Here is a 12,497-nt window from a genome sequence, read left to right as displayed (position 1 = left end):
AGCTATGAGCGTGTATGCTATACCAGTGATAGCAATGAGCGTGTATTCTATACCAGTGACAGCTGTGTGCGTATATTCTATATCAGTGACAGCTATGAGCGTGTATTCTATACCAGTGACAGCTGTGTGCGTGTATTCTATACCAGTGATAGCAATGAGCGTGTATGCTATACCAGTGACAGCTATGAGCGTGTATTCTATACCAGTGACAGCTGTGAGCGTGTATTCTATACCAGTGACAGCTATGAGCGTGTATTCTATACCAGTGACAGCTGTGAGCGTGTATTCTATACCAGTGATAGCAATGATCGTGTATGCTATACCTGTGACAGCAGTGTGTGTGTATTCTATACCAGTGATAGCAATGAGCGTGTATTCTATACCAGTGACAGCTGTGAGCGTGTATTCTATACCAGTGACAGCTATGAGCGTGTATGCTATACCAGTGATAGCAATGAGCGTGTATTCTATACCAGTGATAGCAATGAGCGTGTATTCTATACCTGTGACAGCAGTGCAGTTATATATTATAGATGAGAGAGTAAATTCTCTGTTCCCTCATCCGAAGACAAATGTATTTAATACAACCTGTTGCTGCCAGTGGTAACACTCACTTCTCACTTTGTTTGCAGGGTGGAATCTTCCTGCTTTTCTCACAGTTCTTATTGCACTGGGTAACATTGGTCCTCTAGCGGTCACCGTAAGCCACAGACTGTGTCCCCCAGGACGTCTATCAGAGCCTTGGCTTATCCGTTCTATCCATGTTCTGAGCCTGGTGTCATCCGGCTTCTTGGCTGTGTTCTGGGACCGGAGGTTACCTGTGGCAGGAGAAGACCACAGTGTGGCGTACTTGATACTGGCATATTTCTTAGCTTTAGGCTGCTGTACATCTAATGTCACTTTCCTGCCCTTCATGTTCCGCTTCCCCCAGCAGTATGTGCGCAGCTTCTTCATTGGACAAGGTCTCAGCGCGCTGTTCCCCTGTGTTCTGGCCTTGGCACAGGGGGTGGGCAGGCTGGAGTGCAGGAACAACACCTGGGGGAATGCCAGCGAGCCTCACTACTTTCCTGAGAACTTCTCAGCTTCTTCATACTTCTGGGGACTGTTCACCCTACTCGCCATATCTGCTCTCTCCTTTACCCTTTTGATCATCTGGAAACAGCGCACAGAAGAAGGTCCCCAGCAGGAGCCTCAGGAGCCTGCGTCACCACAGGATGGGGAAGGCTCTGATGATTCGTACCCCCTGAAGAGCCCTAAAGAGGAGAAGGCTCAGGATGCCCAGAACGGAGAGGCCACTGGGCAGAGCTTCTGGACTCCTCGGAACGTGTATCTGCTGGTGCTGCTCGGAATGTCCAATGCTTTAACTAATGGTGTCCTGCCCTCTGTGCAGACATACAGCTGCCTTCCCTATGGCCCCACAGCGTACCACCTGTCTGTTGTCCTCAGTAACATCGCCAACCCTGCTGCCTGTTTCATTGCTATGTGCGTGCTCTGCAGGTAAGTGTCACATGACCAGAAGTCAGCCATAAAAGTTCAGTAACGCTCAGTGAGAAAATGCTCTTTCCATCTAAAGGGGAGGAGAGTCCACGGCTTCATTCATTACTGTTGGGAATTAACAACCTGGCCACCAGGAGGAGGCAAAGACACCCCAGCCAAAGGCTTAAATACCTCCCCCACTAACCTTATTCCCCAGTCATTGTTTGCCTTTCATCACGGGAGGATGGCAGAAAAGTGCCGGAGATTCGGAGTAGTCTTCGCATTGGGACTGGAGTTTTAAGTAGTCCTGTCAGCCTCTCAGTGAGAGCATGGATGAAAGTTAGAGTCCGGAAATGCAGGGAAAGTCTTTCTGTGAAACCATCCTGACTCATATTAACAGCTCCACAAGCAATCATCATTGACGAGTTTCGCTGCCTGGTTTCTACACTCAAGACCATGTCAGGAGCGAGGCTACTAATCTGTCACACTTGAAGAGCCGTGTTCCTGTTTCACGGCGTAGATTCTGGTAAGATTGTTTCATTTTTTAGTTAAATTCTTTTATTGACGTTGAATCTGCACACAACTCACAACATTTACATACAATAAGTAAATATAGTAACATTTACATTTCTCACAAGGTGGCACAGACCCAAACAATTTTTGTAATACAGTTGAAAACTAGGTATATTCGAAAAATATAATTACAAGAAGAAAGAAAGTAGCTGAATAACAAAAAGGGGTAGGAATATGTCTCCCAAATTGCTTGTATCATTATAAAACTATCTGTGTTCCCTTTCTTATAAGCGGAATATTCTTCTAACATCTTTTGCCCTCCAGTATCTGGCTATAAGCATTTTTTTTTTTTTTTTTTTTTTTTTAATTTTTATTTGGTTTTTAGGATTAAAAGTAACAATTAGAGACACGCAGGTCTCTTGCTCAAAATAACATAATCAACATCAAAGGGATCAGACACGCAGGTCCGGCCACAACCACAAACTAAACATTGATATAACATATAACCCCTCCTAGAAAGGGGAAGGTGACCATAAACAAACAGTTCTGACATTTTTGGATCCCAATATTACCCCCAAAGACACGGGGGGCCTCTTGTGGGCCTCCTAGACTAGATTGATTAAATAGTGGGGGCCTTTGGGGAAAAATTAAATAACTAATCAGGCCACTCATGGGCCCAGGATGTTTTGGGGAATGATGCAAAACAAATTTGTATAAAGATCAATGATAACTTGATGCATAGAGCACGTGCATAGCTGAATGAATAATTATTACTATAAAGTAAACACTAAGGAACAAGGGGGAATAAATAGAATATTTGTTGAGGATGCACCATGTCTATCTGGGGGATTATTTCAGAAGTCTGAGTGCTGCTCTACTGAGAAAGTACTTAAACTCTTTTAAGTTTATAAGTAAACCTTTGCTCCCCTCTAGTGGAGAAGCCTGGTATTTATGTATAGTCTCATATCAGTATTTCATTGCATCATCTTGGGAGGAGTATATTTTCTGTGCAATTTAACAATGCAAGAACAGTAAACAGACATAGCTATAGATGTTAAAATTCTATGGAGATGTCACATAGGTCTGTTATTTAAACAAGTAAGATTCTAAAACATATAGTAACCATGGTACATAGAGTTATTGGTGAAGGTGGCAAGGAACCAGACTGAAATATCTAACCATCTATCTGACTGAATCTGAAATACTTAACGCCTACCTCAGAGTTTACACTAACATAACAAAAAATAGAAATACACTATGCAGGGTAAGCGCAAATAAATTGATATAAGGCAGTCACCACCGTTTTCAGGTTATATCTGTCCCTATCTACATTGTGCGTACGGGGAGCAGCATACAGTATATTGAAATCAATGAATTTGCAAGAAAGTCCCATGTACATCATATCTATCATGTCCGTAACATAGGCTGAAAGTGTCCTGGGAGATTCAAACAGGCTGATATTATAAACGATTGAATCAGCTCTCCATAACTTATACCAACTGTGTAACAGGGAATAGATAAAAGCAAAAGAACATCGCAGTGAATAGGCCTCAACATCTATTTAGATGCTGCTGTGGGTGCTAGTCTAATGGCATGTCTACCCTGTCCCTGAAGTCTGGGTCTCCAGCCCGGCAATGGGGGACAAATATTTCAAGAGGTATTGGCTTTGTACCCTCGCTAATGTCCACGGAGGCAACACCGACGGTGACTTCTCATTTCTGGCAGCAGCCGAGTATTGGCTAACAGCCAGCGATCTGCGCTCCTCAACTGTGAGCTGTGTGTGAACAACAGGCGGTTTCAGCCGCAAAGGTATAGTCGCAGGAGTGCACAAGTGCGTGGGGACACTAACCTCTTGTTGAAGGGCTGTTGTAAGTGCCGGCTTGAGCAAAACACTCAATACAGGTTCCGCTGTCGGTCCTCCTTCAGAGTCTGTCTCACTTAGTGAACCTGAACTATATAGAGGCCTTGAGGGAATCGGCAGCTCCGGGATCTGGCACAGTTCCAGCTCTAGCTCGTCAAAGTGACTCTTTAGGAGAGATTGCTGAAGGCTGTCTGGTAGCCCCCAGGGTCAAAGGGCCAGCAGTAGCGAGGTACGTCCACACTGATTATGGGTTGACAGAAAGCACCCCGGGCTGGTAGTCGGTCCCTCAAGCTTACTTTTTCCACCGGAGGACAATTATGTGTGACCATGAACCCCATCTTTGTGGCCCCAGACTCCACAGAAGCGCTCTTCTTACGATAGACAGGTTTCATCCCAAGTTTAATCAGGTCCCCCACTGCCGCCCTCCTCTCGCTTGCATTTTTGAGGTGTGATATTTCTGGGCCAGTGCTGCAGTTATCGCGCACAAGAGAAACACCGCTCTTCATAGAGCTCTGGTTGCGGTGAGTTCGGTCAGCATAATTAAATGGCGCTCTCGTCATTCCAACCTTTGAGGGAGTGGTTGAGCATTCTGTTTGCTCCGGCAGTGCCATATTACGTCTAGACTCCCACGGGCTCTCAGGTGCTGTGCATACTTCGTCAATCAAAGCATTTTCCATTCCGGTCACTACTATGCTCTCTACAGTGCCCAGGGTCACCGCTCCGCTGTCTGAGGGAGCTGTGTCTGGCCTCTGGCATACAGGAGTGTCGTTCCAGGCCCTATGTATACTCCTAGTCAGGCTCAGAAAGTGTTCTTGTAATATGCGTTGCATGTCCTGTGCTGTAATGGCGTTTTTAGGTGCACCCATATTACCATGTAATTGCAGAAACAGTTTTCAGTATTAGCAGTAATTAGCACTGCCCGTAACCCCAGTCACCTAGGGGGGGGAATATGCGATGGCCCCGGCTCCACAAACTGCCTGACACCATATAAATGCAGCAGCCGCGTGGCCTAACTGCAGAACACAAGCAGAGACGTGAATCCTAAGAGTTTCCCCCAGAATTATCAATTTCTTGAATCCTATAGTAGTCTGCTGGTCTTTGGTCACAAAATGAAGTATTTCCTCTATGAAAAACAATAAAATATTGCTTATAACTCTGTGATAGACCAGGAGCTCCCACAAGACACGTCCTGCTGCTGCAGCTGTAGGCTCCGCCCCCCCCTGGCTATAAGCATTTTAACGCTGTTTGTGAATATCCGGAATAGGGGAAATAGGGACTTGAGCGGCAGTTTGACAGACTTGTGTAACAATCATATTAGGGGGTCTGGTGGTAAAGTCTTATGTAATATTTTTCCAACCTCATCTATGACCTCGTACCAAAAATGATTTATTTGCGAACACCACCACCACATGTAACCCATGCCACTCCCCACATGACCGCATCTCCAGCATCTATTGTTAGTGTTAGGGTATAGTCGGTACATTTTCCGTGGAGTTAAATACCAGCAATGTAGGATTTTATAGTTAGTTTCTAAAATGGATGCTGAGATGGAGGATTTTTTAGTGTTACGAAATATGTTAGTCGCTGTTTGAGGAAGGATTATTGTACCCAGTTCCCTCTCCCACATCTCTATGGAATATGGCAGGTTACCTGGTAGGGGTTGGAGGAGAATTTTATAGATGGCGGAGAAGAGAGTGTTTTATTGGTGAGTTTGTAAGGTATAGTTTCTCGATGTTGGTAGGGGGGGCGGATCATGTTATTTTTATGTTTGTGAGTGTTTATGTAGTTTTGAAGTCTTCTAAAAGAAAACCAGCTACGTGCCCAGTCGTATCCCTTGTCAATCAACTGGTCCTGAGTGTATAAGGTTTCATTGGCGGTAACGTTATATATTAGTATATCTTCGTCAGTCGGGACATGGGGCTGTGGTTTCATCAGTAGGTTTAGAGAGAAGTCTGAGTTATGAAGTAGGGAGGTCAGGGGGCTGGGGTTAGAGGATAGGCAAGGATGGTGTCGAGAAGCCATGTCCCAGAGGATAACAGTCTCTCTAGTGATTGGTTTAGGAAGCATTTTAATTCTCTCGTGGAAGTTAGGACTCCAACAGAGAGTGGCAAGTTTGAAGTCGGGATTTATTTGTTCTTCAAGTCGGACCGATCTCCTCTGCCCCCCAGCAACCCTCCAATCTAAGATTCTTTGCAGAAATATAGATAATCTATATCTTTCCAAATCGGGTAGTCCTAGGCCGCCGTGTTCACGTGATAATGACATGGTGGTTTTGTTAATTCTTGGTGGGGGGGGTTTCCAAACAAAAGTGCTAAATAAACTCTGTACTTGGGAGAGGTATTTGGGAGGCAGAGGTATCGGCACCGCCCCCATGATGTATAACAGTCTCGGGAAAATTTTCATTTTTATAGTGTTGATCCTGCCCCACCATGAGAGTTTCTTTGAGCCCCAGGATGATAGGTCACGCATTATTGCTGTTTTGATAGGTATATAGTTATCCTGAAATAAGCATGCAAACAGATGTATAATATGTGTTAATACTTTCCCCTTCTGGTGAACCGCAGCCGTCCCACAGTCTCTCCCAAGGTCTGTGTGAATAGATCAGGTGTGCTAGCTGGAGGCGCTGGTTCAGCTTAGTGCAAACTTGTATCAGTCGTTGGTGTCTTCCTTTCCTTCCTCGTTTGTATAACTCTAGGTGCAAAATAGTGGTGCTGAAATATCAGGCAATACACCATACAAAGGTGAATATCTATTCACAGTGTATATTGCAGATTACCAGCTCCTTCCCAATATGAAAAGACAATATCACAGATTCAGTAAAAAAGTGTGTCTTTATTTCTCTTGTTAAGTGTATCCAGTCCACGGATCATCCATTACTTGTGGGATATTCTCTTTCCAAACAGGAAGTTGCAAGAGGATCACCCACAGCAGAGCTGCTATATAGCTCCTCCCCTCACTGCCATATCCAGTCATTCTCTTGCAACTCTCAACAAAGATGGAGGTAGTAAGAGGAGAGTGGTGTATTATAGTTAGTTTTTTTTCTTCAATCAAAAGTTTGTTATTTCTCTTGTTAAGTGTATCCAGTCCATGGATCATCCATTACTTATGGGATATTCTCCTTCCCAACAGGAAGTTGCAAGAGGATCACCCACAGCAGAGCTGCTATATAGCTCCTCCCCTAACTGCCATATCCAGTCATTCTCTTGCAACCCTTAACAAAGATGGAGGTCGTAAGAGGAGAGTGGTGTTTTATACTTAGTTTATTTCTTCAATCAAAAGTTTGTTATTTTTAAATGGTACCGGAGTGTGCTGTTTATCTCAGGCAGTATTTAGAAGAAGAATCTGCCTGCGTTTTCTATGATCTTAGCAGAAGTAACTAAGATCCATGGCTGTTCTCACATATTCTGAGGAGTGAGGTAACTTCAGAGAGGGAATGGCGTGCAGGTTTTCCTGCAATAAGGTATGTGCAGTTAATATTTTTCTAGGGATGGAATTTGCTAGAAAATGCTGCTGATACCGGATTAATGTAAGTTAAGCCTTAAATGCAGTGATAGCTACTGGTATCAGGCTTATTAATAGAGATGCATACTCTTATAAAAATGTAATATAAAACGTTTGCTGGCATGTTAATTGTTTTTATATATCTTTGGTGACAAAACTTATTGGGGCCTAGTTTTTTTCCACATGGCTGGTTTGATTTCTGCCTAGAGACAGTTTCCTGAAGCTTTCCACTGTTGCAATATGAGTGGGAGGGGCCTATTTTAGTGCTTTTCTGTGCAGCTAAAAATACTGACAGAGACATTCAGCTTCACTCTGCATGATACAGGACATCTCTGAAGGGCTCAAAAGGCTTCAAAGTCGTGTTTGAGGAGGGTAACAATCACAGTAGACTGTGGCAGTTGTTGTGACTGTGTTTAAAAAACGTTTTTGTCATTTATTATTCTGTTTTTGTTATTAAGGGGTTAATCATCCATTTGCAAGTGGGTGCAATGCTCTGCTGACTTGTTACATACACTGTAAAAATGTTGTTAGTGTAACTGCCTTTTTTCACTGTTATTTCAAATTTTGTCAAAATTTGTTTCTCTTAAAGGCACAGTAACGTTTTTTATATTGCTTGTTAACTTGCTTTAAAGTGTTTTCCAAGCTTGCTAGTCTCATTGCTAGTCTGTACAAACATGTCTGAAACAGAGGATACTTGTTCATTATGTTTAAAAGCCATGGTGGAGCCCCATAGGAGAATGTGTACTAAATTTATTGATTTCACCTTAAACAGTAAAGATCAGTCTTTATCTATAAAAGAATTGTCACCAGAGGGGTCTGTCGAGGGGGAAGTTATGCCGACTAACTCTCCCCACGTGTCGGACCCTTCACCTCCCGCTCAAGGGACGCACGCTAATATGGCGCCAAGTACATCAGGGACGCCCATAGCGAATACTTTGCAGGACATGGCTGCAATCATGAATAATACCCTGTTAGAGTTATTATCCAGATTGCCTGAATTGAGAGGCAAGCGCGATAGCTCTGGGGTTAGACGAGATACAGAGCGCGTAGATGCTGTAAGAGCCATGTCTGATACTGCGTCACAATATGCAGAACCTGAGGACAGAGAGCTTCAGTCTGTGGGTGACGTCTCTGATTCGGGGAGACCTGATTCAGAGATTTCTAATTTTAAATTTAAGCTTGAGAACCTCCGTGTATTGCTTGGGGAGGTATTAGCTGCTCTGAATGACTGTGACACAATTGCAGTACCAGAGAAATTGTGTAGGCTGGATAAATACTATGCAGTGCCGGTGTGTACTGATGTTTTTCCAATACCTAAAAGGCTTACAGAAATTATTAGTAAGGAGTGGGATAGGCCCGGTGTGCCCTTTTCCCCACCTCCTATATTTAGAAAAATGTTTCCAATAGACGCCACTACACGGGACTTATGGCAGACGGTTACCTAAGGTGGAGGGAGCAGTTTCTACTTTAGCAAAGCGTACCACTATCCCGGTTGAGGACAGTTGTGCTTTTTCAGATCCAATGGATAAAAAATTAGAGGGTTACCTTAAGAAAATGTTTATTCAACAAGGTTTTATTTTACAGCTCCTTGCATGCATTGCGCCTGTCACTGCTGCGGCGGCATTCTGGTTTGAGGCCCTGGAAGAGGCCATCCATACAGCTCCATACACCTAAAAGATATATCCGCGCTAAAACAGCCCGCAATTTCCTATTTAAATATATTAATAATATTAATAATTAAGTATATTGAAGATATTGAACAAATTCTAATAACAAATATATATATACACACATACACAATCTATACGATAGAATAACAATGTTAGTACATATAATAAAATAAACCAGTTACCAAAATGTCCATGAAAAGGCACAGGAAAAAAAGTTTTTCAAGTCCTTAGCGATGATATAGCACAATTACCCAGGTTGATGCAGCTTCTCTTTGGATGATCTTTCTTCTAATCACCCGGATAAAGGAACAGCTATAACAAGGGAGTAGAAAGAAGCGCAAAAAGAGCCAAGCTTGAGTAATTTATTAAAGTAAATAAAACAAATAAACATAAAAACTTACACTCAGGTAAGTAGAAATGATCGTCTGGATTACAAAAACATCCGGTGTACAGCGGCACAGGTCAGAGTCCTGCTCAACAAACAAACTGATCCGTCTACGATGGAATAACCAAGCCGGCAAAACCTGACTCGGCATCGGACGTCAGTGTGGAGCTGGATTGGAGCGTCCCCCTCTGATGGATCCTTTCTCTGGCCTTACAGTCATACAGCAGGTGATAGCAAAATAGTCCCAAAGAGCAATATCCCTAAGCGTTTCGTTCGGATCTCGGCCGAACTTTTTCAAGGGTGATACAAATGTTCAGTTCAAACAGAATGCGGTTAGAATAATCAGACCGTCTTTTATATCTTGGGTGGGAGCGCCCTCTATTGGCCAATATAACACATTCCAACAATTACAATTTTACCATGAATTAGCATTTGAGTAACATTTAAATGCAATACATAAAAAAATTGAATACATTAATAAAAAACCTAGCAACACTTTAAAAACTTTAACCACATCAAAATTGGTTCATTAGAAAATTAATTAATAAATTATTTATGAAAAGGCTAATTTCTTAATGTTTGTATAATCAATCACAGATAAAATTGCACATAGAAAAAATTGCACATAGAAAAAATTGCACCTAGAAAAAAACATCATCAGTAAACATTTTCATAACAATTAATCATATTAATCAAAATGTGTAGAGTTAATAAGACCATATGTACTCCTAACTAACGCTAAAAATAGTAAATTCCATAACCTATTTAGACAATCTAATTAAAAATTCTTATCTAAAAACTTTCCACTAATGAATTAATAGTAATTAGATATAAGAAATTAGACCTAGAAAATTAAATATGAAAACGGTACATACATATATATACACACACATACACACATAAGAACATACACAGGCACATACATACACATAAATATACACACATGTATACACACACACATGCACACATATACATATACACAAACATGCACATGCATATATACTCAACAAGCGACATCAAAAAATTTATAAAAATATAAAATATTAAAAAGTTAATTCGTTCACATGTGAGCAGCCAAATCTAGATCTACATTGAGGCCCCTAGGGTGTAAACTCCCAATCTTGTAAATCCAGTAGGTCTCCTGTTGTCTTAAAGCAAGGAGCCTATTGTGTATATTGGAAGGTATCCAATCAATCACTCTAACCTTGAGAGATACTGAGTTACAATTATGTTTTTCTAGGAAGTGAACCGGAATGCTATGTTTGATTGGTTTATTTTCCTTAGCCATTTTAATATTATAAATGTGTTCATTGACCCTGGTTCTTATTTTTCTTTTTGTGCGTCCTACATAAAGTAGGCCACACCCACAGCTAATCAGATAAACCACAAAAGTGGTATCACAGGATGTCCTATATTTAATATAAAATTTCTGTGTACCGGGGGCGGAGCCGACCATGGACTGAAATGGCCGCATAAATCTCAAGCTCTGTAAATCCTAAGACACAGTTGGGGCATAATACTCTATTTACTCATGTTATGATTACAAATTCATGTTCAGTAACTTCACTGAACTACACAGCACAGAGAACGCTAAAGAAATAATGCGTGAGTAACACAACCAGCACTGCTTGTAACGGAACTCCATTACCGCCATTTAAGCTTTCACCCTCTAAAAGGCATCAGACTCGCAACAAAGAAGGGATCGCTGACCGCATTACAAACTTAACATCTCCCCATTGCAAAAGTAACTGTCCGATCATTAGCCGAGTGAGCTGACGTATGATAGACCGGGCACAGGAAAAGAGTTGAAGGAGGCGGCCATAACAACGCCGGCACAAGCAAATGGTAAGCGCCATACTTGCTCACATAACAGCACAGGAGATAACACTTACCCATATCACTGTTTTATAAGCACGGGTCACAGGGAGCTGAGCAAAACAAACACCGGGCGGGCAGCCCTCCGATATAAATAAAGGCATTGGCTATATAGGAGTTGTTACGGAGGCACTTTATCAGGCAAAAAGACAGGCCCATACACGCCGACTGCGTGGCACCGGAGCTGATAACCTAACATTAAGGACTGACACTTACCTCCCTGTAGCTACTTATTTTAGACGTTTGACTCCCCTAGATAGATCCCAATAAATTGGCTCAGCCTGAGAGAGATTTGAGTGAAAGTGCGGGCTGCTCTCTTTCCCTTCTGCCTTATCAGCCAGAAGCAAGTGCTTAAAAACAAGATTACACCATTACGAGCATTAATAGGGATCATAGTTCTATATCCCCACTTCAACACCTGCTAACAAGCGGGAGGATAAATACACAGACAAAATAAACCTAAAAGGGGACATAAAGAGAACGGTGGAAGAAGAGAATAAGTGAATTTACGAAACAGAGAAGGGGAGAGAGAGAGGGAGAAGGGAAGAGAGAAAGTGAGAAAGGGAAGACAGAAGATAATCTGGATCGCACTATCCCTTTAAAAATAAAATATAAACAGTGCTTTAAAGTTAATAAGCTTACTTCCAGAGAAGGAAACCTGCACAGCCAGATTCCCACTGGGATCTCAAACATGGCATCAAGGAGGTCAGTTAAAGGGGACAAAAATACAAAAAACAATCCTAATAAGATGAGCATGTTCTTTAAAACGTCTCAGGCGCTGACAATGGAGGATGAAGATTCATCTCAGACTCCAGAAGAGACAGATATTCAACAAGATATAGGGGGGGGGACCCCACTCACAAGAGCTGACCTGAAAGATCTTCCCACAAAGGGAGATTTCACCTCATTCATACAACAAGTAGGCAGAATGATTAAAGATGGGCTGGCGGAGGTGAGAAAAGAGATTAATGAGTTGGGAAATAGAGTGGAGTTCCTGGAGGAACAGACTGAAACACAGACATCTGATATGGATTTAATAAATAGAAAACTTTTGGCACAAGAATCACAAATATCTTTCCTTCAGGAAAAATTGGAGGATTTGGACAATAGAGGGAGGAGGCAAAATATACGGATAAGAGGACTGCCAGAAAGAATCACTCCTGAAAATTTGCATTCCTCCCTCCAAGATTTGTTCAAGACCATACTGAGAGAACCT

At 42.2% G+C, this 12,497-nt stretch overlaps 1 protein-coding gene across 1 annotated transcript in view; it reads left to right on the top strand.

Moving 5' to 3' along the window:
* The window catches only part of LOC128643767 (solute carrier family 52, riboflavin transporter, member 2), a gene marked incomplete at its 3' end in the record, with an annotated part of 85,358 nt that overhangs the window by 34,405 nt on the left and 38,456 nt on the right, over nt 1-12,497 (top strand). The window contains exon 2 of the mRNA XM_053696584.1: nt 633-1,497. Coding sequence (XP_053552559.1) covers nt 633-1,497 — 865 coding nt within the window. The remainder of the gene's footprint in view (nt 1-632; nt 1,498-12,497) is intronic.

The sequence above is a fragment of the Bombina bombina genome, unplaced genomic scaffold (genome assembly GCF_027579735.1).
Source record: "Bombina bombina isolate aBomBom1 unplaced genomic scaffold, aBomBom1.pri scaffold_958, whole genome shotgun sequence".
NCBI classification, from domain to species: domain Eukaryota; kingdom Metazoa; phylum Chordata; class Amphibia; order Anura; family Bombinatoridae; genus Bombina; species Bombina bombina.
This window is presented reverse-complemented; position numbering and strand designations above follow the sequence as displayed.